Consider the following 23,812-nt stretch of genomic DNA (forward strand, 5'->3'; position numbering starts at 1 on the left):
GAAATAATTATACAACTCACCATAACTCACCATTCTCATGCAGAATCACTGGGAGCCCTGAGCTTGTTTTCCTGCAACTATATGGTCCCATGTGGGGGTGATGGGAGACAGTGACACCCGAAGTGTGTTGCTTATGTCCAGTCTACTCCGTAATCTCATTTTGGTTGCTGTCACTGCAGAAAACCCTGCTTCACAAAGATAGGATGCTGGAAATGGAAGCAGGCTTTTCAGTGCTTTTGTGGCAATCTCTGGATATTCCTCCACGACTTTAATCCAGAACGTATGGGGATTTGAAGTTGTCTCAAACATACTTTTAAGGCCACCGTCATTTGCGATCTCAAGCAGTTGATCCTCTTCTAGCACGGACAAAGTCAATTCACCTGGCTTATTCACAAATGGGTCACGGATCCATTCCTTCCCAGTTTGGGGGTCTTTTGTGGTTGGGAAGTGATGCTCAAAGTCTTCTGAAAGCTGAGATAGGTGATCATGCACCAGCTGGGAGAAAGAAGGCCCTGGCTCAGACTCTTTCAAAATCTCTGCTAATGTTTGAAATATGTCAAAAACCCCAGTGTTCACTCGTCGCCCTCATAATTCCAGTTTGACTTTGAATGCAGCCACTTTATCCCCCTACTTGAACACAGTTGTCGTTCTCCCCTGAAGTGACAGATTGAGTTCGTTGAGCAGGTTGAATATGTCACACAAGTAAGCAAGTTTTGTGACCCATTGTGTGTCACTGAAATGTGCTGCCAGTGGTGACTGTTTTTCTAAAAGAAATCTCTGGAGCGGCTCTCATAGCTCAAAAACTCTGGCCAGTGATCTACCTCTAGAAAGCCATCTCACTTCTGTGTGTAAGAGAAGACGTGTGTGCTCTGCGTCCATCTCCTCACAGAGCTGCACGAACAGACGTGAATTAAGGGCATGTGCTTTAATGTGGTTGATAATTTTAATCATATCCTGCAAAACGCTGTTAAGTGCAGGTGATATTTTTTGGCTAGTCAGCATTTCCCCATGGACGACACAGTGCGTAGACTCACATTCAGAAGCGACCTCTTCGACCCGAGTAGTGAAACCAGAAAGCCGTCCAGTCGTGGCAGCTGCTCTGTCCGTGCATATACCGACACAAAATGACCAGTTCAGTTTTCCTGATATATAATCATTCAAAGACTTGAACAGTTCTGCAGCTGTGGTGTTGGTTGGCAACAAAAGTGCACATAACATATCCTCATGCACAATCTCCTGAAAAATATATCGAACAAAAACACGCATTGTTGCTTTGTTGTCAACATCGGTAGACTCATCAACCTGGATTGTGTACCATGGTGACTCAATCCTCTTTAACAACTGTGCCTCAATATCCTCTGCTATTTCATCAATTCATCTAGTTAATGGTGCTAGCTGAAAGAGGAGCACATGTCACCTTTTGAACTGCAGCCTCTCCTGAAAGTTCACGGCAAACGTCCTTAGCAGCAGGCAGGATCCACTCTTCACCAATAGTAAAGGGCTTCTTAGCTTTAGCAATGCAGTTAGCCACTAAGAATGATGCTCTCAGCGCAGACACATTTGACAAAGTGGTGGCCTTCAATAACTGCTTCTGTTCTTTGTGTTCACGTTTTTTCCCTTTGAAAAACTCCAAAGGCTTGCTTTTTAATGCAGGGTGCTTGGTCTCCATGTAAGGAAGCAGTTTTGAATGTTTCATGGCTTCACTGGATAGCCGGTCGTCACATATTATGCAAAGCGAGCTTGGAGAATGCGAATCACCTGTTTCAACGAACCCATAATTTTAGTAGGACTCTTGGTATTTTCTTTTAAATGCAGCTTTCTTTTTGTGGGCAGTCTTAGAGTCTTCTGTTGTCTCATCATTGGGTCTTTACCCCTTTTCAAAGAAGCTCTCCAGCGACGTTAGCTTTTTACTCATTTTGGCTCGGGTTAGCTTGTGGGCTTACCAAAACTGTGACTGAGACAAGTGCACGGTGCAGGAAAGAGGCATGGATGGAAGTGGTAAATAAAATAATGCGTGGGCTACGTGAGGACTAAAATAAGTGTCGGATTCTGACTTAAAGCCTGCCACCAGATGCAGCTGTTCAATTGAAGTACATCAACTCACTGTAAAGCCTGCCACCAGATGCAGCTTAATTGTCACTTGCCACTCACTGATAGGGTTTTGATTTGAGTCTGCAAGCAACTGATTTATTATGGTCTCTGTGCAGTCAAACCTCTCTGCTAATGATAATCTGTATTTGCAGCCGCTCCCCAGCACTAGCATCACCGCCTCAGCTCCACCTCAGATCATCAGGCATTAGATCCTCATAGGGAGCGCGCAACCTAGATCCCCCGCATGTGCAGTTCACAGTAGGGTTTGTGCACCTATGAGAATCTAATGCCGCCACTGATCTGACAGGAGGTGGAGCTCAGCGGGTAATGCAAGTGATGGGGAGCGGCTGTAAATATAGATGAAGCTTCACTTGCTCACCTGCTGTTCACCTCCTGCTGTGAGGCCTGGTTCCCAACAGGCCACAGACTGGTACTGGTCTATGGCCCAGGGTTTGGGGACCCCTATCTTAACTACAAGGGTGTACTATGTTTTGTCATTTATTCAAATCTGCTTCTCCATGCTCTGCAGTTATGTTGTTTCTTCCTTTCAGCCCCCATATATTCTTTGTTAAGGATGAATATTTTAAGTTTTTTTTTTTTTGCTAGTGTGAATGTTAGTGTATAAGAGAGCAACTCATGTTTGTATGTCTGCTGTATGGTGCAGGCCTTACTGCCCCAAGAGCATAGGCTTGGGAATCAGTCAGACTTGGCCTCAAATAAAAATGAACCTGAGTCTCTGGCACAATTTTCCTCATTTATGAAATGATTCTTTGTAAAGGCTGCTTAGCTCAGTTCCTGGCACTAAGGGGCCCTTTAATAAAAGGTAGCTGCTATATAATATCTTAGTGCCACCATTGTCATTACACTGTCCTATACTCTTATTAATTCTAAGATTTAATATTTCATTTTGCATTTCCTAGGTATATGAGCAGTGCACCTCCAGATAAGTAACTATATTTTCTAAAAATTCATATCCCTTTTTTTCATGTAACATATGTTACACATAACTTCTAGAACAACATTAAGTAACAATCTGATGATATTACATAAATAATATTCATAATATTAAGCTACCCTTGCATTCCTGGAGTATTATTCTTTGGTCAAGATGGATATTTTAATATAGTGTTGAATTTAACTTCTTAGTAATTAATGTACATTTAGATTCATAACTGAAACTGATCCAAAATTTTTATTTAGTGCTTTTTAAAAAATCAACTTTCTAGTGTGCTGAGTTTCATAATAACTTCCATTACAGAAATATTCTGGTACTATTTTTGTAGTATTGGCAAAGAGGAAGCACCTTATAAATGTAACCATTTATTTTGTACATATCATTTAGTTTAACCATCACAAAAACCCTCTGAAGTAAGCATTATTCTTATTCCTATTATACAGATGAGAAAATGCAGGAGATAAATGTTTCCCAAGGTGTCAAAATATATTAATTTAAAAATCTGTGCTTTTGAGCACTACACTGCTTAACATGACTTTCAAAAATATTATTTTCTAATTATATTGCAAGACCACCATTCTTTATGTCAGGTCCCAATTTTTAATATTCATTCATTCAACAGTGTTTATTGAGCACCTACTCTGTGCCAGCCACTGTTCCAGCAACAGAATATATATCAGTAAGTAATACAGTAAAATATCTCTGCTCTTGGGAAGTTTACATTTTACTGAGTAGTAGCAGACCATAAACATAATAAGTAAGTAAATCATTTGTGGGCTGTGTCTAAAGCAACACTTAGAGGGAAAGTTATAGTTTTATATATTTATATTAAAAGAGAGAAAAAGTATAAAGCCAATTATCTGTACATCCACTTTCTATTCTAAGAATCTAGAAAAAGAGGAACAAATTAAATCCAAGATAAGCAAAAGGAAGGAAATAAGAGAGGTAAGAAATGAAAAGAGAAAATGAACAAAAGCTAGAACAAATCAATAAAGCCAAAAGGTGGTTCTCTGAAAAGATCAACAACATTAATAACTTCTAAGTAGAATTATCAAGGAAATAAAAGATAACGCTCAAATTACTAATAATAGGAATGAAAGAGGCTAATAATTATAGATTCTAAAACATTAAAGATAATAAACGTTAAGAGAATTATAAATAAGTATATGTGTCCTCTTTCCTTCCAGTTTTATTGAGATATAATTGACATACAGCACTGTGTAAGTCTGTGTACAGCATAATGATTTGACTTACATACACCATGAAATGATTACTACAGTAAGTTTAGTGAACATCCATCATCTCATACAGACACACAAAAAAAGAAAAAAAATCTTTGTAATGAGAACTCAAGATTTACTTACTTAACAGCTTTCATATATAACATACAGCAGTATAATTTTATTAATCACATTGTATATTACATTCCTAGGGCTTATTTATCTTATAACTGGGAGTTTGTACCTTTTGACCACCTTCATCTAATTCCCCATCTCCTCACCCCTCACCTCTGGTAAAATCTGATCTCTTTTTCAGTGAGTTTGCTTCTTTGTTTTTGAAGTATAATTGATCTACAACATTATGTTCATTCCTGATACACACAAAAAAGTGATTCGATATTTCTATACATTAGAAAATGATCACCATGATAAGTCTAGTTGCCATCTGTCATCACACAAAGATATTACATTATTGACTATATTCCGCACACTGTACATTTCATACCTATGACTCACTTATTTTATAAATGAAAGTTTGTACTTGTTAATCTCCTTCACCTATTTCTCTCTTCCCCCATCCCCTCCCCTCTGGTAACCATCTGTTTGTTCTCTGTATCTATGAATCTGTTTCTGTTTGTTCATTTGTTTTGTTTTTTTTAGATTCTACATATAAGTGAAAACAGTATTTGTCTTTCTCTGTCTGACTTATTTCACTTAGCGTAATACCCTCTAGGTCCAACCATGCTGTGGAAAATGGCACCATTTCATTTTTTATGGCTGAGTAATACTCCCTATATACATACCACATCTTCTTTATCCATTCATCTATCGATGAGCAATTAGGTTGCTTCCAATCTTGGTTATTGTAAATTATGCTGCTATGAACATTGGGATGCATATATCTTTTTGAATTAGTGTTTCTGTGTTTTTCAGATAAACACCCAGGAGAGGAACTGCTGAATCATATGGTAGTTCTATTTTTAATTTTTCAGGAATCTCCATTCTGTTTTCCATAATGGCTACACCAATTTACACTCCCACCAAAAGTACACGAGGGTTCTCTTTTCATCACATCCTTGCCAATATTTTCAATTTGTTGTCTTTTTTATAATAGCCATTCTGACAGGTGTGAGGTGATATCTCACTATGGTTTTGATTTGCATTTCCCTGATGATTAGTGATGCTGAGCATCTTTTCATGTATCTATTGGTCACCTGTATGTCTTCTATGGAGAAATGTCTATTCAGCTCCTCTGCTCATTTTTAAATCAGGTTGTTTTTTTCTTGATGTTGAGTTGTATGAATTCTTTGTATATATTTGCATATGAAACTCATCAGATATATCATTTGCAAATATCTTCTCCCATTCATTAGGTGGCCTTTTTGTTTTGTTGATAGTTCCCTCTGCTGTGCAAAAACTTTTTAGTTTGATGTTGTCCCATCTATTTGTTTTCCCTTTTTTTGCCCTTGCCTGAGGAGACATATCCAAAAAAAATATTTCTAAGACCAATGTCAAAAGTACTGCCTATGTTGTCTTCTAGGAGTTTTACGGTTTCAGGCCTTACATTTAAGTTTTTAATCCATTTTGAGTTTATTTTTGTATGAGAAAGTAGTCCAGTTTGCTTCTTTTGCATGTGGCTGTCCAGTTTTCCCAACACCATTTATTGAAGGGGGTATCTTTTCCACATTGTATATTTTTGCCTCCTTTGTTGTAGATTAATTGACCATCTAAGTGTGGGTTCATTTCTGGGCTCTCTATTATGTTCCATTGGTCTATGTGTCTGTTTCTATGCCAGTACCATATTGTTTTGATGACTATAGCTTTGAGTTTGAAACCAGGCAGCATGATACCTTCAGCTTTGTTCCTCCTTCCCAAGATTGATTTGGCTGTTTGGAATCTTTTGTGTTTCCACCAAATTATTTATTCTAGTTCTTTGAAAAATGTACTTGGTATTTTGATATAGATTGCATTGAATCTGTAGATTACCTTGGGTAGCATGGCCATCTTAACAATATTAATTCTTCCAACCCATGAGCATGGTATATCCTTCCATTTTTTGTGTTGTCTTCAATGTCTTTCATCAGTGTCTTACAGTTTTCTGAGTACAAGCCTTTTACCTCTTAGATTTATTCCTAGGCATTTTATAGTATATGTCCTTTTTAAATTTCACTACTTCAAATAATCATTATCCTTAAGTTTTTCAAAAGGCTGTTTCAAGTTTTTAAAATTATCTACGTCAAGAGTGAGGCAAAAAACATCTCCGATTTAGGATAAGAAATTTGCACACCTGAATTTCCACCCACCTACTTTTGTTATTTCTCACAAATTATCCTTTGTTAAAATCATCTGGAATTTAGATATAAGTTTTTCCTTTTAAAATGTTGTTAATATTTGTGGCTTCTTTTTCAGGATTAAGTTTTGACACAGGCATTTAATTTTGAAACTCGATTTCCAATAAATATTTAGGCCTACATATATGGTTAACATTTTAAAAGCTTAACATTTATGCAATGTCCTCCTAACTCTTGGAATCATAATTTAATTCAATGGTTCTCATACTTTAGTGTGCATCAGAATCACCTGGAGGGCTTGTTAAAACAGACTGCTGGGCCCTACACTTCAAAATTTCTGATTTAGTAAGTCTTGGGGTTCTCCCTGAAAAATCTGTGCTTCTAATAAGTTCCCAGGTGATGCTTACCGCTGGTCCAGAAACCATAATTTGAAAACCAGTGTTGTAATTTATCACTCAGTTATTTAGTACATATATCTTCAATGATATTTTTAAAGAATGATATATTTTCTGAGCCCTTGTATATCTGAGAATTTTCGCACATTAATATCAACTTGGATATTTGATTACCCTTTCTTCTATAAATATGTGCCACTCCATTTTCTTCTGCTATTTAGTGTTCTTGAGACCATATCTGTGGCTAGCCTAATTTTATCCATCTATTCTTGTAATTCAAAATATTTTGTAGAATGTGCTAGGTAAGTCTCTTTACAGATTTTTCTGGTAATCAGTGAATTCTTTTTTTATTTTTTAACTTAGGAGAGTGTTTAAAAAGTTTAAAAATATATGCCTTTCATTATGAATTAACATATGGAAAGTGCCTATTAAAGAAACTAAAATTTAGAAAGTAAGCTTAGAATAGTGACTGGTATTTTTTCTTTAATTACCTGCTGCCCCACCCCCATCCTGCTACTTTCATCAAGAATTCCGTTTTTGGTTGTCTGTATGTCCATCACCTTCTCTCTCATGATATTGACTTCTCTGTCCTATTTGTCTACATTTTGGAGAGATTCCTAAGGCCACCCTTCACAATACTGAATTGAGTTTCCATGGTTTCAATTTTTCTCTGTCATAAAAGCAATGTGGATTTTATTTGTGCTATTGTATTTTTGCTTTGTTACTATTTTTCCTTTTCTCAACTATTTCCCTATCCATTCTGCATCTTCTCATCTCAGTCCAGCATGAATTGCCCCTGCTTTTTCTGTCTGCATGGTTAGGCAAATCCCCTCTTCAGGACTAAAGGTATGTGCAGCATTGATGTTCACATTTCAAAGGCAAATTGGCAGAATCTAGCAGATCATGGGAGTCTGTGAGACTAAAGTGGGAAAGTTTTATTTTTTTCTCCTTGCCTTGATCTCTGGCACTCTTTACAGATGGAATATATGTAAAACTACATAATTCCCAGTGAACTGATACTAGGAGTCTTCGAGTCTCTAATTCTACTTGAAGATCTTAGCTTATGAGGATTAGAGCTCTTAAACATTAGGCACTGCCTCCAGCTACTCCTGGCCACCCCTCACAGAGAGAGAGATATGAAGTTTTCATTCATTCTAGAATCTATCTTAGGGCACTGGAACAACAGCAATGCTGCTTGCCTTAAAGTAGGTATAAAAGTGCTGAAAGTGCTTCTTGGCTCTGTTTTTGTCTATTCCTGGTTTAGAAAAACAAAAAATATCATCTGAAATATTATCATAAAAACAGCTCTTTTGATACATCCAATCATATGCACATTCTCAGAAATACCTGGTCAGGAATCCTATAGGAGTAGCAAAGAATGGCCTCTAAAGATATACCCCATCACCCCAAATTTAATACCTATACGTAAAGCTCACCAAATAGAAAGTTAGTAAAAATTGCTTGACAAGTGTGACATTTGGCTAAGAGTTAAGTCAACATTTTGCTGTTCCTTTGAATTTTGTCACTCTTTATTTGTTCATAAATGTTAGTGAGAATTTTGGAGAATCCTTCTGAGGGTCTACTCATTTAAAAATCTAAATTATTATTAGAAAGATCAATGACTAAACTGAACCATCAACGATACATTGGTTCACTTCATTCTCCTTAAAACAAACATCTCAAATTTTTATACGAAGTATTATACCTTGTAATGGTGACATTCCCCACATTAAAATGCCCCCGCCAACCCTGTGCCAAATGGGGACTGAAGATCACAGGTGTCAGAATACTCTGAGATTCTTGTTGAGAAAAGTATGTATTCCTGGCCTCACCTCAGATCTACTGAATTAGATGCCCTCCCGGCCCAGGAAGTGGCATATTTAACGAGCTCCTTGGGTGACTCCTATCACACTAAACACTTTGGTGATCCCTGCTATATTATAAACCTATACAAAAATGGTGAAACTAAAGAAAAGTCTTTTGGGAATGATTCAGAATAATGGATAAGGAACAAACATGCAAATACACACACACACACACACACACACACACACACACACACACACACATTATTTCTACCAAAAAGTTACCATACCCCCATCAAGTATAAACCTGCTATTAAAACAAGGATTTTAGGGAGCTAGAAGGGCCAAGGCAAAAAGATATTTCCGCTACTCAAACTATTATTGTTAGTCCAATTCTTTTCTATTATGTTTTATTTTACACTATTTCAGACAGAAATTTATAATTCCATTTTAACATTAGGCTAAAGTAAAAGACCAAATGGTTGGAGCTAGTAAATAAAAATCCAGCACAGAAATAATTTGATCCATTAAACCCTTTGGCATCTGCCTTGAAAAGTACATATGCTTCTTTGTGTTATTTCTCAGTATATTAATATGAGAAATGCATGAAGCACAGAGGTTAATAGGAATACTGAGAGGTTTACTAGACCACTTACAGTAAAATTGTGACCTGTCATTACTGTGATGTTTTTTAAACAGTGATTAATCTTAGTGGCATATTTATAGATTACTTTCAGTCTAATTTTTTTGTTGTTGTTAAAGAAATACAAAAGTGGGTCTCTGTGTATTTTCATCCTACAATACGTTAAGAACATTACAAAAGCATAATAGAGTAAATTAATACAGAATGAGCTGGGGTAGCAAAGTTGCTATAACATAGTGGTTAAATTCATAATATCAAGAGTCAGACAGCATGAATCCCAATATACCTAGATATCAGCTGTGTGACATTACAGAATTTACTTGACCTTTCTGTGCCTCAGTTTCTTTTTCAGTAAAACAGGTCACTAACTGAGACCACCTGACCAGGTTGTAATGATTAAATGACATCACACATGAAAAGTTCTTAGTGTCTGGTGCATAGTAAGATGGCCTATAGTCTATTAGAATTTCTTACTCAGCTACAAAAAGCTCACCAGCGAGTCAAGGTGGATGGCAGAGATTAAGAGACAGTCTGATCTCCAAAACCTTCTGAGTTGTACACAGCTGAAAATTAAGACTCAAAAGGTGTTTCTTGCAGGTCTAAAATGTGCCTCTAACTTTCCTACATTTTGGTGGAGATAACGAAGAAACAGTAATGGCTCCTGCTTTTAAGAAGCTTATCATCTAAATAGGTCAATAATTAAACAGATGTGCTAAATGAACAAAGATGTCCAGGAAATATTCCTTGGACTCTTGACTACATCTACATACTTTTTTTCAAATTAATTCACACCGATTAAAATTTCTCATACCATATGATGCCCAATGTATGCTAAGAGGGTTTCACCTTCTTCTTATTTTAATTCTATCTTATCTTCTTTTGTTTTAAACCAGGGAAAGTGAGAAATAGTGTCGTTTACTTTTTCCCTTTCAGTAAGGGCTTAGCATAGGTTTGTTGGCCCAATATCTTCCCCACCTCACTACTTTCAAAATGTCCTTTTCGCGCTCCCCCACTTAATGAAAAACTAACATCTCTGAGTTACTTAATAGTGCTTTTTGCAAGCTCAGTTGAAATTATAAAGGAGACAATACCGCTCCTGGGGAAAAAGATGGATCTGTCCAAAAAGAAGGTGAGACAGTTGCAGGAATACATGGTCATTTGTAACTGACTGACGATTACAAGGAAGGAATTAAGAAGGACCCCAAAGTTTGTTCTCAGCATCACAGTTGGACCAAGCCCTCATACAGTTCATCTAAGCCGGTAACAAATAAGGTTATTTATGGCTATATGGATGACAGTTTCATTTCAAGTGAATGCTGCATGCTTACATTTTAACAAAAATGCCTGAATGCTTCCTGTGTGTTGTTTTTTTTTTTTTTTTTTTTTTGGATGTGGACCATTTTTAAAGTCTTTATTGAATTTGTTGCAATATTGCTTCTGTTTTTATGTTTTGGTGTTTTTTTTTTTTTTTTTGGCCACGAGGCATGTGGGATCTTAGCTCCCTGACCAGGGATCGAACTCACTCCCCCTGCATTGGAAGGCGAACTCTCAACCGCTGGACCGCCAGGGAAGTCCCTTCCTGTCTTTTTTTTTTTTGTTCTTTGGAATAAATTCAAGAATTTTTCCCTAATTCACCTATTTGACTCAGTTTTCCCATGTGGAGATGAAGTGATATAGATAATAAGGGACATGATTTTGACAACGTTCACAGACTGTCAAATCGTAGAATAAATTTTAGATTACTAAGTGACATCTGTAGCCTATTAGAATCTAATGAGTATACCATAGTTATACCATTTAGACTTATTGTGGCAGATTTTGGATGAAGACATTGATAAAAATGCCTAGCAGTTCATCTTTGGAGACAGATCTTAGTTCGAATCCAAACTATGACATGACCTGGCTATGTAAACTTTGGCAAGTTGCTTAACCATCTGGAGTTTGTGTCTTTAAGTCTGTAAAATGGGCCCAGTAATATCCACCTCATAGGGTTATTTAAATAAGAATGCACTTAGAGTGTTCAATACAGCGCTGGGCACCCAAAGATCATATTATTAAAAAGGCCTGGATATTCCACACCGCTGTTACTCATTTTTTGAATTGCCAGGGCTGAGGAGTGCAGAAAGGCTGATCAATTTTGCTAGTAACACAAGTGACTAGCAGCATAAATGTTCAGATACCACCATTAGCACATATTAACTTATGTACTGAAATTTATGAACCCATGCAAGGAAATTTTCTCAGAATTGCTGGTGCTACTTTAAGAGACATAGTCGAGTTTACATAAAAAGTAATAAAACCAAGGTACTGTTTTGTTGTCATAAAGTTGTGCAAAGATTAGATGAAATAAGCTAGCACTCTTGTCCTAAAAGTATGTATACGCAGTGATGTACTTCATATGGCAGTATGTATCCCATGGGTAAACTGATTGTAAGGGAATCACTTTCTAGATCTCATATTTCCATATGTATTATTTCTTAAGTTACATTGCCTGGGATAGAGTACAGTCAAGAGATCATGCTGGCTCTTCTGTTCCCAACTCCCATGTCTCAACAGTCCTTTCCACCTTAGAAAAAAAGCATATTTCTCAGTGATCTCAAATACTGCAATGGTATAGTGCCCTGTGGTGTAAAGATTCTGGGGTACCAAATGGAATGATAATTCAAAATATTGGCATTGGTCTATGATTGAGTAAAAACTATTTTTGCAAGTCAGATGACTTCTAAGTTATTGCTTCAAAAAAACTGAAAGAGAAACTCATCAAATTGTTTAAGTATTTTTGGTTAAGATCAATAAGCAATGTTTAGCTTATAACATGAAAGGTGTCCAAAGATTTGAGTGAAATGGCTATGATATTATAAAACTCTTTCCACTCTAAAATTAAAATTATTTAGATGAACAAGGACTTTCAGTGTTCACATCTACAAATAAAAGCAGGATAGAATGATGCTGAACCTGGGCATTTTTTAGGAATAACATGCATCAATGGATACATGATCAGATTTTTTTTTAAAAAAGCCATATTTTTCCCATTAAGAAACGCATTTCCAATAAAATTAGTTTCATGTTGAAAAATAATCAAAACTTATAATACATTTATATTATGATAAAGTATAAATTTTAAAGTCTAACAATACGAAAGAAAAACATTTATCATTTAAAGTCTTAACCCAGAAATTTAAAAAATATAAATGTCCAGTTATAGACATATATTTTGTTAAAGACAAATTCCATAGAGGGGCTTATAAAAGAAGCTCAAGCTTAAAAATATATGAAAACAGAATAAAACAGAATAAAATCTGGTGAGAAGTTCAATTAAAAATATTAGTTCAAGGGAAAAAAAATCTATGTAAAACTTTCAACTATTATTTAGAGCTTGTTTATGTATTTTTAAATAAGATGACGAGTATAAAGTCACTGGTCTTTAGACTCTATTAGGTTTGTTTACAAGAATGATGTAGCAATTTCATTTTAAGAATGAATATTTGCAGAACTCGGGAAATTCTGTCTTTTGCTATCAAGTAAACCTATAGTCAAAATTTGTAAAGGTCAACCTAAAATGAGTGAATGGTACATGGTATATAATTTTTTAAATGTGGGGTATTTGTGAGCATAAAAATTTGAAGACCACAGACATAATATGTATAGAATCCTTAGTATACTTTCTGCACCAAACTGAATCAAAGTGCTGGACCTTTTGCAAAAGCATAGCAAAGAGGTTAAGCTGGCCTGACCAGATTCCTTTGCCTCCTCTATTCCAATCCTAACTCTTCCTGTACCATCACTCCTGTATCATCTTGGCAGTCTGTACCTTTAATGCATCAGATACTGCATGGGTCTCTCAAAGGTTTACCATGCCCTACACTTAAGGACCTCTTGGAACTTGTCAGGTATTCACATGATACAAAATTGTCTGGGCTGCACACCAGGACACTCCTCCATCCAAGAAGGCTGTAGGCAGCTTCCATGGCTGATGAGCATTATGGCAAACAGGCTATAAACATGACTTTGGAAGACTCTCAGTGCATAGTGTAATCATGCAAACAGCAGGGATACTGTACACTGAAATAGCTTATCTCTGCAACATTGGTTATCTCCTTCCTTTTACTGATAAAAGGATACCATTGTATGGGGACGACAGGAAAGAAGTAAGTGAAGAGAGAACAGAAGGTTCCCAATACTGTTGTCTTCTATATTTTAAGAGTCTGAGAAAGTAACTAGGTTCATTGATATTTAAGTGCTTGTCCTGGGAGAAAACTGTTATTATTCAGTATGTTAGCATCTGCACAAAGTCAAAAAGGAAAACATAATATTTCACAGTCGTGAGCTTAATTTTACCCTTGTCTACCTCTGACACCTTCAAAGGATTACTAATATCCATAAATTGTCTTTAGTGGCACTCAGAATGGATTCTCTTCGCATAAACAATGGTTTGCAATCAACATTTAATCTGGAATGGGGTGACATATTCTTTCTATTCTGAAACATCAAATATTGTGCTCTATACTTTTTCTAGGAATTAATTCTGACCTTATTAACTACAATTTGTTTCAGATACTTAACTGTGGGCAGAGATTCTGCATTTATTTATAGAATACCATGATTCTCTAATTTTACCTTGGATTAAAGCCTTTTAAGTTATTTGAGAAGTAAGTTATTCAAACCAAAATGCTCAGTGACACTAACTGTACTTCATCTACTGTTCAATGCGTATTCTCAGGCCCTCCCATACTTATGTATCAGAAATTCAAGAGGAAGACCCCAGCAATCTGTATTCTAATAAGTCCTCCAGGTACTGGTACACATTAAAGTTTGAGAACCACTGATCTCCTGGAGTCTCACCTCACCAGCAGGACTTCCATAAGTAAAAACTGGCTACAGTTTAGAAGTTAAATAGAAATATTTCCTTTATCAACATTCATGAATCCTGATACATAAAGGAATCATATATACAAATCTTAAGTCCAACAATTAAGGGTTAATCTATTTTCTATTATGTGATCAGGCATTTGCTTCTAGAGGGTTTCAAGATCTTTAACTACTGAGAACCAATGACAATTTGATAGTTCTCTGGATGTTAGGAATAAATGTGTTAGCTTTATAGTCAGAGTTTGCTGGAGAGTTTGGACCAATGTTTATGGATTTAAACCGATGAATGGATAAAGATGGTGAAGAATCTCATTCTAATCATGCCCTCCTTTCCTAATTTCCCTTTTCACTGTTTGGTCTTCTTCCCCTTTTCCTTAGGGAGCCGAGTGATTGATAGCCTAATCCAATGACTGTATTACAGCTGCCTCAACTAGGACTCTTTTCCTTATCATTAGCAGTTAGCCTATGGTTAAATTCACAGCTCACTGCTTGGTACAGCCCCTGAGATTTAAGGGTCTGGCCTTTAGAAAATATTTAACATACAACTGAAATCTTGACATACTGAGAACTCAGTTCTCTGCAAGTCTTCTTTAATTAATCCAATGTACTGTACCACTGTTCTGTATGAGAGTGTGACATGGTGAACTGTTCCTGAAGCTTACAGGGATGTGTGGCTCTAAATTAAACAGTCACTCACATGTACCTACACTGATTTTCAGTACAGAAGATATGCATGAATCTGTGAATATTTAAATTCAAGCTCAAACAGTGACAAAATACTCTCTAGTTTTACTTTCATAATAGAAACTTTTTGATTAATTTCAAGCTTGAAATCTTTCTTTATGAAAACACACACACACACACACACACACACACACACACACAGAAGAAAGAAATTTAATAATTCATTACCACTGCTGCAAAGGTAAGTTTTCTTAATATGCTTGTCAGTGTCCTTTAGTTTACGAAGTCTATCAAATATTTTCTTAGGAGCTGGTAACAGACATTATTTTCCTAATTTTGAACAAAGAAAACATATATACTATCCAGATACCCAAGAATTTTTTGGCTCTTAAACATCATTCGATTTTATCATTTATCTGCAGTTATTTTAAAATACCTAAGGAAAGAATATAGACCTTGATCTATGCTTTAAACCTTTGCCCTTGCTCCAGTCTGTCAATGAGCTGTAAGCGTCTATGAATATGGCAGCTGAGTCCCAGATGAAAAATTATGCATCTCATAAACTGCTATTCTGCTGAAATGTCAAGCCAAGGCAAGGCTGTACCTCAAACTCAGCACTTGGCATTTTCCTTCTGTCTGCTTTGTTGCCGTGAAGCAAACACGAGCAGTGAGGATCTGTGTAGGGCAGGTAGCAGGCGAGCTCACTGTCAAAAATCTATTATTAGGGCTCTGATCTCCTGCATAGACCAACGACGGCCAAACAGTGAGAAACTCCGGCTTCGGGAAAAGCAATATAACGCAGAAGGGGATTCTTTGTCAACCTGTACGTGAATATATTCAAATAAGCATGATTTAAATGAGAATAGTTCTAATGGTGAGCTCCTCTCAACTAAACTGATAATTTATAACGAAAATTGTAATTCAACATCTTTATTTGATATGCCTACTTTTGACTATTCTGCAAATATAGTACATATATTTATATAACAAGTTCTTTAAGAATTTGATCAGTTAAACTTGTGATAGTCTAAGAATGTTTTTACATATGTGAATAATAGACTAGAATTTTTTGCATTATGTTGGTACATATAAAAAAAGAAAATAGATAAGTGAGTTATAAAATGGAAGGCTCTCCTTTTAATTATTCTTTTTGGCATGATTTATTACTGCTTTTTTATTCATTTAAATATTATCTTTAACAGATTATTTTAGATATTTCAGTATTAAAATCTAAGCTCTTATTGATAAAGGTGGTTACAATAGATAGCTGAAATTTTATGACGGATAGTAGGTGTGTTTTTCTGAAAGGTTTTTATGCATCAGTAATCATGTGATTGACACATAAAAAAATCCAGCCCATTAAAAACTACTTCCTATAAAAAATATCAGTACTGCATTTTGATATAATTGTAACGTATAGTATAAGAACTTAAAGCAATCTTACCAAAATTTTCAGTTGCTTGCATGTGTGAAAACAGTTATTCAAAGCAAAACGTAACTGAAACTTCTGAGTTTCCAATCTAGTGTATGTTTTGTCATCTTCTCCACTTTACACAATAGTCACTAATAAATACAACAAAATAAGTTTAAGTTTATGCTTAGAGCGGGTTTCATTGGATTTGTGTTTATGTAGTGCCCAGTAGCTGAGGGCATGCTGCTAAGTCCCGGCAACTCTTGAGTAACTATTTTAAAGACAAACATAAAATATGCAGTGTGGAGCCAATGCTTAAGATTCTTTTTTAAGCTACTATTGATACATTATTGATACATCGATTCCCTCAAGTTTTCTGAACTATACACTTTGTACTCATTTCTAGCCCTACATTGTCACGGAGTTACAAATTACTAGCAAATTTCTAACTTGCACCTTCTTTTATTGGTAATTCCCATGTTGATTTTACAAAGAAAACACCCTTAGGCTTGTAACTATAAGAGCTCAGTTAGTGTGCACTGTCCAATAGCCCACTTAGCTAGATTTCAAATCATGTATCATTTATTTGTAGAATGTAAGAGCATTTATGGAACATACCGTTATCATTTGTTGAGAAATACACAATCATTTCTTAACCTCTGTAATATCCTTCACATGATTAGTAAAATATGGGTTCCTGAAACATATTAGTAAACCCATATTCGTAAAATATGGGTTCCGTCTTTGATGAATTATTCAGAAACCAGTATAAAGTTTATAAGTATTAGTAGTGAGTAATAATAGCGTTCTACTGTTTTAACTAAGTTGATACAGAATCAATAATTTCAAACGTCTAAAATTTGAGATTGAGGACAAGAATTTCCCTTTTTTGATAAAATAAAACAAATTTAGCAAATAAAATAATTTAAAACGAGTTAATTTTTCAACCTTGTAGAAAGTAAATTATATTGAGCCTAAAGTATCTATCATCATCTCAAAGTGCCTTCTGCAGAGAAATTTCAGAACTTTTCCCTATATGTGGGGGTGTGTGTATGTGTTTTCATGTAAAACAAACGAAATATGTGCGGGACAACGGAATAACAACAAACCTAAGGAATATGCCCATCCCCCATTAATAAAAAGAACCTTTTAAAACACAATAAGGAACAATAACAAAAACTCCTTCAAATGAGTTTACCCCATTGCTTGATTACTATTTCTCCCTATTTCTCCCGATGCAGCTATAAGTGAATAAAAGTTATCCTTGTGAAGTCAGTTGCAAGAAAGACATATCTTTAGTTATGCCATGCAGGACTCATTTTTAACCATCTCTAAAAGAATCTTATCTACAGGGAAGACTTCATGTGAAAATGTCCCACCACAGCTGGATAACACCATTTATACAGGTGATAGTAATCACGGAGTTAGGGGCCAGCTTAAGACACCATTATTATTCGGGGACAAGGTCAAGAAAAGGGTCAAAATCTGAAACTAAATCAAGAAAAAAAATTACCAAACTAAAACTAGGTAAAATAATGAGTAATCCACTTGAGGACAGAGTTTATAAATGATGTTCCTGATGAGATTAGTGTTTCTTCTAACCAAATAAATAAAGCCAAGGAATTTTCTCCCCTCCTCCACAAAAAAAACAACAATAATTTATTCAACTGTGTAGTGATACATGAACTAATTGCTGTTTGATATTAAAAAGTGTTCTGCATGGATTCTAGAAAAAAAGAAAGTTAGGTGGTAACAACTTACAGTATTATGTTTCTACTGTCCAAAGAAAAGTAGAGAATATTGATTCTTTAGAGGCAATGATTTAGACGTAAGTACTTGTATGGTGGAGAGCTTAATTAGTCATCCTAGTTTCATGAAAATATTCCTTATGAATACTGAACAAGCTTTCTTTTGATACTGTTCTCACTATGAAATCTCCTTTAATAGACCTCCTACTGTTATCACAAATCTTGCCAGCCATTTCTCCTACAATTAAAATTTAGGTTTATAAGTCATTTTACTATGAATTTGATTCCTGTGTTTGACCACCTTCCCCACTCCAATGACCTACAGGTGAGTTGGAAAATGCAGTTTCTAAAATAACAAAGCTGAGGATGAGACCTTGGAATGAAGTCCTAACTCTCCCTCTTGATACAAATTTTAAACTTCAACAAGTAGAAGTTACCTCACTTAATGACTTCTACAGGCATAATGACATCTTTTATTTAACAAAGAGACCTCCCTCTAAAACAGCAGCTTTCCGACATTTTTGAAGTTAACCACTATAAAAAATTCATTTTACATCATGACCTAGTATAGAAATACATATATGTGCACATTACATGTATAACTAAAAAAAGATGTTTGACCAGTGTTAATCCCAACTGTGTGCAAAGCCTTCTGAGAGTTTTTTCTGTTCTATTTCATTAAAATAAAAAATTTGTTCAGAGTTCATTAAGCTTGATTCCATAATACACTCATAAGTTGGGAACCAAAGTTTGAGAAACATTGTTTTAGAATACTCTAGAATCCAGACTGATCATATTTGAAATAATTAAACTGACATTCCTTAGCTGAGGTTCTGTCTTTGAAGCTAGTCACTGCACCTTACTAGCTAATATGTTTTAAAAGAAGGGCATTACTGAAATGTGACCATTGTTCTATAGCACGTGCCCTACTCTAGTTCCTCACCATTTCCCCACTGAAACAAAACAAAATATTCATTTCAAATAGCAGGGATCTTATTCTGGGAAAAAAAAAAAAAAAAAAAGACTGATAGAGAGCTAGAAAGTATTGAAAGAGAAAAATAGCCTTCCCTGGTAATGAAAAGTATGTACTGTATTTCAGGTGGCTATCCAAAATTGAACTCTTTTTAGCTTTCACTTAAAAAAAAAAAAAATCTACGATTCAAGCAGCTCTTCTAAAAGTAGATATTCCAGTGTTCTGAGAGAACACTTGGGTAAGTATTAGCACTGTGCTGTGGGAATTTTTTTTTTTAATTTTGTAAAAATACCTGGCATATTTTGTGTAGTTTTCTATATTGAAGCAGCATTATTGATAAAACTAGGAATGGTATTTAGCCATTTTGATATTTTCATCACTCCTAAAATTTGAAGCCATTTTTATTTAACATATTTTGTTAGGCTAGGTTTTGCTATAACTCATTCTGAAGGTACTTTGTTATAGAACTTACTTCTGTCCTAAAATATATTATCATTGCCTGTTTAAACTGCTTTTCAGATTATATTACCTTTAAATTAAAGCAAACATTGCTTTAAAGGAGAAAAACTATTAATTTTGTCAATATGGAGAGAGTCTATTTTCAAAACAAATTGTTCATAATGTGAAGGGACTTAATATAGAACCTATTAGAAATGAGGTACAAACCCTTAAAAATGTTAGGGACATTTTGTTGTTTAAAATGAAAGTTCTACCCAGGCTTGGTTGAGTTTATAACCCAAGTGAATATTTATAGATGAATTTATAAATCTTAGAAATAGAGTTTTATGGAAATGTTAACGGGCCCTGAGGTACAGCTAAACTTGTTTGCAGATACTGCTATAATTTCCAGTGTGTGTATGCTTAAAAGACTGCAACACAAAAGACTTTTTCTAATGCTGTAATTCCATCAGTTTATTAGACTGAGTTATGGTATGGGAGAATATTCAGAAACTGCAGCTTAAATGAGAAAACGTGAATGGTGTTACTTATATAAAATACTACTGCAATAGTTCTTTTATTAATTTTTAATGTTCAGCACCCTCTGTGACCTCCTTTATTCTCTTGCTGTCAACATGGCAGGCTGGAAAAATTGAAATGGGCTGACAGAAAACATAGTGCACGTTACAGCCCAACTCTGGAATCTCTCGACTCTCTTTCTGAGACACATGCTAACTTGCTCCATGTTATTCTGCATTACAATAATATTTAAGGCCCTGTTTGATAGCTCTTGATAAAAGGGAGTTCTGTCTGGACCCTGAGCAGGTGCTCCTCGTCAGCCTTCCTCTTTCTGACATTGTGGGAATGGCATTCAATTAAAAGCAGAATATACTATTTTTTTTTTTTTTTTTAAGTCATGGCTCATAGGCACACTTCACGCTCTCAAAACATAATACCTCAGCATGGAGAGAGCTTTATTTGTGTCTATGCAGCCTCTTCCAAAAGCACATTTTGGTCTGATTCAGCAATGCTTTTCTTGAACAGTGGGACACTGCTATGTTATGTATATTTACCACTGTCTCTATCACCAAGGAGACTAATCCCCATACCAGTACAGTCAAGAACCTCACAGCATTGTCTTTGCAAGACCAAGTTCATGTTGTCACAGCAACAGAGTGCACAGGGCAAAGATATTGAACAGGACTTTGGGATTAAAGCTTCTCTTTCTGTTTCAAATCCAAGTGTTTTACGATGAGAAAAAGTGTGCAAAGGTATGAGGTCTGCAAATATCTTGTCAGCTGAAGCTATAAGTGTAATGTTTTAATGATTTATTTCACAGTTGTGAAGGTGAGATTTTTGAAGAAGGTAGATTTCAAACTTCTAGGAAGACTGGAAACTAACCCAGACTATGAAAAAAGATATTAAAATCAGGGTGCTTATATTCTTCTTTTAAAAGGCCTTGTTATTAGCCTTTACTAATTAATGATGAGACAATTGTGACAATGAGAAATTCTGAGTAATGCACAGACTGCAAGAGAATAGAATTTTTATGAAACCCTATCTTGGTATACTCTCCTCTTGTGCTATCAGTCACTTGATCAATCTGTTCCATCTGTCGTAACTATTAGGAGTTTTGACCAGCAGTGAGTTATAAGAATTTGGGATCATAAAAGGCACAATATTCTTGCTTGTAACATGATCTCTTGATTTTTCACCAACCTCCAAGGAAGCAAAAATGCAAGGAGAGGGTAACACTTACCGGACACTCCTCCGTACGTAGTCCGTTTCCCAGTGCCCACTGCTGGCCAGGGTGTGCCATCGGCTTTTAATCCCATGAGACCTGAGACCGTGTTGGTGGCTGTAACACCGTCCGCGCCACCTATGAAAAACACAACATTTTTCTGCAGTTCTTAAAGGGACGATTGCTAAAACCCATTCAAACCCACACAACCCAGAAAAATGCACACTCTACTTTCTCTTGAGAACATTTCCTCCCCTCAAATATATTCACTAATTTCATTCCTATAATTATACTTAAAATGCTAGACATAAAAATTTTTAATTACCACCACTTTATTTTTCCAATTATTATACAGATTTGTGGATGCCAAATGTTTTGTACTCAGTGTTATTTTCCAGGTAATTTACAATATCTTTACAAATCAGGATGCAATTTCCATTGGATAGCACACAAGCATATATGATTTGTAAAATCATGCATTGACTGTATGATTTATGTATTCAAGATATTTATTGAGCATGTGTTTAAGGCAGTGTACTAGATCCCATCAAATATAAAGGGAACTCATAAGAAATTTCACCTGTGGAAGCAGCGATCTTTTTAAAAAGTTTCATTAAAGGTTCAGGTGCTATTGCTGGACTGTTATATTGTGAAGTCGTTCATTTTGGAGTGGTTTGTTGTGACTGTGGCTTCGTTTCACAATTGTTTGTGTGTAAACCAGGTGTTTATTAGGAAAAATGGTAGATATTCTTGTATTCCCGGGCCACTTACTAGCTTGAGTATAGGTATGGATCTGTTACATTTGTGAGGTCAAGCGCTCAATTTAATACTTTTCTTAAAGTTTAAAGAGAGATATGAACATATATTTGTGGATAAAGATATACTTTAGTATGGCTATGAAATTTAGGCCCATACTTACATAACGAGGCAATTGATGTAAGTCAGGTTCTTACCTTCCTTTGCAGCTCTGGCGATGCTTACGATATCAGTGACATTTGGGGTCAACTTGGCAAAAAAAGGAATCTGAACAGCTTGCCTAACCCAGCGACAGATGTTTCGCACCAGCTCTGGATCCTGTTCAAATAGGTCAGTTAAATATAGAACATAATTAAAGAATTGTGATCAAAATGTGTGCTGGAACAACAGCAAAGCTGGAGATGTGCAAGACAAATCCAACTTGACAATGAGCAACATGATATATTTCTCAAATTCCTCCTCAGTATTACATCTAGACTCATTAGGGAACTAAGGTTAACACACTTCAAGTGAACTGCAAATTCATCACATAAAGGTTAAATTCCTCAAGGGAGCCTTTGGAAAATAAAATTACAAAGAACCAAATGGAAGAAAGTGTTTCCCACTTCCAGTTAAATAATTTCAGAAATAAAACATAAACTTCTGGTGATAAGTTTGGGAACCATTACAGAATTTCTAACGACCTCATTGGTTTAAGCCTAATAAAAATACTTGAATAGCTGACTCCCAGGTGAATGGTATGAAATCTGAAGTCTATTGTTTTCATTATTAGAAGACTTAGTCTTGTTGAAGTGTATTCAAAAGAAAATATGTGACTTCCTAATCAATTTAATTATGGTATATAGTATATGCTAATATGGGATAATTCAGCCTTAGGTTACACAGGATCTGATCAGTAACTTTAGCTTACTTTTGCAAATGTTGCCAAGAGCTGTGTAGCACTTTTCAACATTGGTCAACTTGAAAGAATTGATCAAAATGACAAGAATGAAACAAAATATCAAACGCTCATTTTTAAAAGCAAGGAATAGATGTTTTCCTGCCCTGTTTCTTGTGATTTTTCAGGCTTCTATTTTCTCATGGGACAAGTATCATTTAGAGGGCAATCACCTATCCCTTCCATTGAAAATAACTTAGCAGTAGTAATGTTCTTTGATTTCAACACATACAATAGTCCTTTTTTTTCATTACTTTTAGTGCAAAATTTATTCTGACAGGTACTGATAATGTGCTTTGATAAATTACATTAAAATATGCAATAGCAATTCATTATTAAACTTGGTAATATTATCTTAGGAAGTTAAAATGCTTTTTTTAAAAAATAAAAGATCCACCCAGAAAAATGCATATATTTAAACTATGAAACAGTAGGCAAGAATTTCATTTGTAATTAATATTTTTACATGTAAGAAAGCTGATCTTTGCATTTTAACCTTTCGAATTCTTTTAAGATGAGATTTCTAATGTTATAACCTTTAGAAAGAACCTTTTTACTTAGGTTTAATGTATCTTGATCAGTCATCTTGGATTACTCTACAAGCTACGTGTTTGTGTGCTAAGACACTGTGATGAGGTAATTTCTTTCGATTGTTATTGTCGCTAGTCAGCAAAACTAATAATTTCAACAAGAAATCTTTGACTTGGCTTGTTCTCTTTTCAGAACAGTAATTTCTTCATTAAACATAAATATTAAAAAAGCACTATATGGAATGCTCTACAGGGCATACTGTGTATTATGAATAGTAAAATCTGGAGACTTAGCTGTACAAATTCTAACTCATGAAAATGGAGA

The 23,812-nt window shown here is 35.3% G+C and overlaps 1 protein-coding gene across 1 annotated transcript in view; it reads right to left on the reverse strand.

The window, feature by feature from the left end:
- DPYD (dihydropyrimidine dehydrogenase) overlaps window positions 1-23,812 on the reverse strand; it is a 796,991-nt gene that overhangs the window by 186,004 nt on the left and 587,175 nt on the right. Inside the window, exons 17-18 of the mRNA XM_068540384.1 lie at window positions 22,218-22,338; window positions 21,283-21,402 (exon numbers count right to left, since the gene is read on the reverse strand). Of these exons, the coding sequence (XP_068396485.1) occupies window positions 21,283-21,402; window positions 22,218-22,338 (241 nt within the window). The remainder of the gene's footprint in view (window positions 1-21,282; window positions 21,403-22,217; window positions 22,339-23,812) is intronic.

Source organism: Eschrichtius robustus, chromosome 3, assembly GCF_028021215.1.
Source record: "Eschrichtius robustus isolate mEscRob2 chromosome 3, mEscRob2.pri, whole genome shotgun sequence".
NCBI lineage: Eukaryota > Metazoa > Chordata > Mammalia > Artiodactyla > Eschrichtiidae > Eschrichtius > Eschrichtius robustus.